Source organism: Pectinophora gossypiella, chromosome Z, assembly GCF_024362695.1.
Source record: "Pectinophora gossypiella chromosome Z, ilPecGoss1.1, whole genome shotgun sequence".
Lineage (NCBI taxonomy): Eukaryota > Metazoa > Arthropoda > Insecta > Lepidoptera > Gelechiidae > Pectinophora > Pectinophora gossypiella.
The window spans coordinates 28,270,811-28,274,701 of NC_065433.1; the positions used below are offsets into that span (position 1 = coordinate 28,270,811).

General features: G+C 63.3%; 1 protein-coding gene across 1 annotated transcript; it reads left to right on the plus strand.

Moving 5' to 3' along the window:
• Positions 1–261: 261 nt before the first annotated feature.
• LOC126379775 (uncharacterized) lies at positions 262–2,420 on the plus strand. The gene is made up of 2 exons (XM_050028595.1): positions 262–2,271; positions 2,364–2,420. Exons 1-2 carry the CDS (start codon positions 262–264, stop codon positions 2,418–2,420), a joined length of 2,067 nt encoding a protein of 688 aa, XP_049884552.1.
• Positions 2,421–3,891: the final 1,471 nt, after the last annotated feature.

The following is a 3,891-nucleotide window of genomic DNA, read 5'->3' on the forward strand; positions in this document are numbered from 1 at the left end:
CGACCAGGACCAAGGGGCTTGCCTTGGTCGGCCGGCCCAAGAGGAGCCAACCTCAATACAAAACCCCCAAAGTCCCGGCGTTGAGGGGCCTTCGGGCCTTCGCGCGGCGTCGGGGCGCCGGAAGGTGGCGGAGGGGTATTCTCCGCCAGCTAGCGACCAACCCTGGGGCACCTCCCGCACCCCAGCGGTATTAGGGTTATCCGGGTACAGGGGGCACTGCCCGGATGGACCACCCTTTCCCCCATTCTCGTGGGACTCAAAATGAACATTTCTGCAACTAATAAAGCCGAGATTTCGGAGCTGGACGGTGGGTGTGAAGAGATGAGGAAGGGAGAAGTAGGAGGAGAGATTAAGCGTGCTCAGGCACTGTCGTTTACCGGCCTTGATGCGGACACCAAGTCCGCGGGGCAACTTGTGGCGCAACCGGGATCCACCACCCCGGAAGCGGCACAGTGCCCTGGCCTAGGCGCTCGCGCCACCCGTCTCCGCAAGGGGACCAAACAGGAGGATGTCAACTCCGCACAGCCGATCCTAAGCGGCAAGGATCTGCTGTCGGTAGTTGAGAAGGAGAGGCGTCTCAGCGTGGTATTAACACGCTGTGACACGCCCGTCACCACGAAGACCGCTAGCCGGGAGGAGGAGTCCATGGACTCGGACGATGATTCCTCCTGCGCTAGCATGGTGACGGTGGGGTCGGAGTTGTCAGGCGGAAGACGGTTCCTCAAAAGGAATCGGTCAGACCCTGAGGCCGAGGAGTCGGACTCGCCTGCGTCACCCTTCGAAGGGGCGGGCCACAGGTCCAAAAGGGGGAGAGGTCGTCCGCCCTCCTCCACTGGCAAATATGTCGGCCTGGCCGCAGCCAGGGCGGCATATAATCAGGAGCTGGCTGAGAGCCTACGGCTTGAGGCTGAGGCAGAGGTGGCGGGAATGGCCCGGCACATGAGGGAGGCTAGGGCCTCTTTACAGCCCAGCCCCCTCCTGTCAGCCCAGGATGAGGAGGCAGAGCAGACGAGCGCTGCACTAGCCAACGTAGTGAAGACTTCGCTGGAAACCATTACGATGGTCGCCACGAAGTCTTCACAATTGAAAGGGACATACGTCCGGGCCCTGAAGGATGCCGTAAAGGGCATTCAAGAGGCCGTGTCCCAGATCAGGGAGCGGACGATGTCTGAGGAGGTGATGCGGCTGGAGGCCGCTAACTCCAAGCTCACGAGGGAAGTCGCCGATCTGCGCCGCGACTTGCAAGAGTTGCGGCAGCGACCCTCCCAGCCTCAGAGCTCGGAGCCAAGCCTCCGGCAGCTACTGGAGGAGACAGCCCGCGCCAACGCTGAGATGTTCGGCAACATGCTGAACGCTCGGTTGGCCGGGATCGAAGACCGTCTCCTCCCGGAGCCGCGCAGGAGACCTCCGCTCGCAGCGGACGCTAGGAGTGCCAGGGCAGACCCTGCTCACTCTGCGCCAGCAGGGGCCCCGGTCGCTTCTACGAGAAGTAGTGGTCAGCCCGTGTCAAAGCCCGACAAAAAGGATGGCAAGGAAGCTCCCACTAACAGTCAGGCTCCCTCTGTTCCCTCTTCTTCGGGAAAGAAGGGGAAGAACAAGAGGAAAAGCCTGGCTGCACAAGAGGCAGCAGAGGCTCGGCGCCAACCTGCCCCTGCACCAACGGCGGAGCCATGGACCGCCGTTGTTGGCCGAAAGGCCAGGAACAAGGCGGCCAAAGCGGCCAAGGTGGCCAAAGAGCCGCCAAAGCCTCGGTCCACGGCCCAGAAGAAGGCCAAGCTCCGGACACCAAGAACGGCAGCGGTATCGCTGACCTTGGTGCCCGGAGTCGAGGAGAGAGGCGTAACATACGCCTCGATCCTCTCCGACGCCAAGCGGCGCGTCTCCCTCGCTGACCTCGGAATCAGCAACATGCGGTTCCGCAGGGCGGCGACGGGTGCGCGCCTGCTTGAGATCGGAGGGGAGAACTCGGCGGCGAAGGCGGACTCTCTCGCCAAGAAGCTGAGGGAGGTCCTCAGCCCGGGCGCGGTCAAGGTCGTCCGCCCAGTGAAGCGCGCGGAAATCCGCGTCACTGGGCTGGACGACTCAGCCGACGCCATCGAGGTGGCCGACGCTGTGGCCAAAGAAGGAGGCTGCGCGGTCGACGACGTGAAGCATGGGCGGATCGTCGTCGGGCCGAGAGGGGACGGCGCCCTCTGGATCAGCTGTCCAGTCGCGGCCGCCAAGAAGCTGTCCGACTCTGGCCGACTACTGGTCGGGTGGACGTCGGCCCGAGTAAGGCTTCTCGACTCCAGACCGGCACGGTGCTACCGTTGCCTGGAGCCCGGGCACCTCGGAGTGAAGTGCTCCTGCGAGGTTGACCGCAGCCGACTGTGCTTCCGCTGCGGTCAACCCGACCATCAGGCGCGGGACTGCGCGGCTGAGCCCCATTGCCCCGTCTGTGCGGCGGCAGGCAAACCGGCGGCTCACTCCATCGGTGGCAGCGGATGCATTTCTGCTGCCAAGCCGGCAGCCAAAGGTCCGCAGAAGGGTGCGCCGAAGCCAAAGCGGCCAAAGCGCAAGGCCAAGAGGGCCGGGGCGGAGCAGATGGACACCGTTCCTTGAATGGACAGAGCTCCGCCCTAACGGGGACCTGTGGACGGTGGTCGGGGGACCGCCGTCCACAACATGGGTCCCGTGCTGTAGGGCTGCCCACGTGTTCCGGGCAGCCCTCGGCGGTGGGGGAGGCGCTTGATGCGCCCCCATAGGCGCAGGGCCCAAGAGGGCATCCGCCGGCGGGGACGCGGTTGTGTGCAGTTGCGTTCCCGTGTCCCCGCCACATGGCGGCGAGGAGGAACACCGTTGGGTTTTAGTGGGTATACCGGCTTTTCCGGGGAGTCCCACATAACCACGTCGTCCCCCCGGGCGGCGTGGTATGCGTAACGCATTTCCCAACGTTAAAAAAAAAAAAAAAAAAAAAAAAAAAAAAAAGGTTCCCGTGTGGAGTTGCTGATCTCCCATCGGGCGCGTCCCCAGGTGGCGGATAGGGGAATGCCCTCCCAGTAATGGGGGGGTACCGGCTTCGGCCGGCGCGGACCAAAACAGCGTGGTGGAGTCGCTCTCGCTCGTGGCCCTCTGCAGGGACGAGGTGGTGCGCAGAGTGGACACAGGAGGGCGACTATCCGACGGCGTCTCTGGCTTCGGCCAGATGACAGGGGCTTCGGCCCCACCGTTGGCAGGGGCGGCGGGTCCGGCAGCAATGCCGGGCAATGGCTTCGGCCACCGTCGGCCCGACCCGTAGCCCAGACGCAATGCTGTCTGGAACGGGGGCCGCCTCCGCATTGAGCGGAGGGGGCCGCGAGGAAGAAAACCTCTGAAAAAATCACCGTAAGCCTAAGTTTGTGGTGCCCGGCGAGGGGCTGTATGGTCTGGCGTTCCAGGCCGTTAGGGCACCCCAGGGAGCTCACCCTGGTAAATAAAAGAGACCGCCAGCTGAGGTACAGCAAAAAATGGATAAAGCGGACAAAGAAGTTATTACCCACGCCGGTAGCCAGAAATCTGGTGAATCCGGTCTAAGGTCCCCGATCGTATGTGGGGGGGACTGCGACCGCTTCGTGGGCTCACCGAGCTCCCGTGAACACGGAATGGACAGGGTAGACTTCTACCCGGCGTTCAACGCCACTACCGGACGACACTCGCGCATCAACACCGTCTGCGCTTCCCGAAGCGCGGGTGGTGTTGGAGCGCCTTTCACCTGATGTGACCCCAGCACAAAGTGCTGATGGTGCTGTCCCTGGGCCAAAAGCCCAAAGACGTACAAGGCGGATCGGTCCTGGCCTCGTTTCATCTTCGGATGAAACGAGTAGTCTACGGACCGTCTGCTCCATGGAGAGCATAACCTCCCTCCCAGAGGGC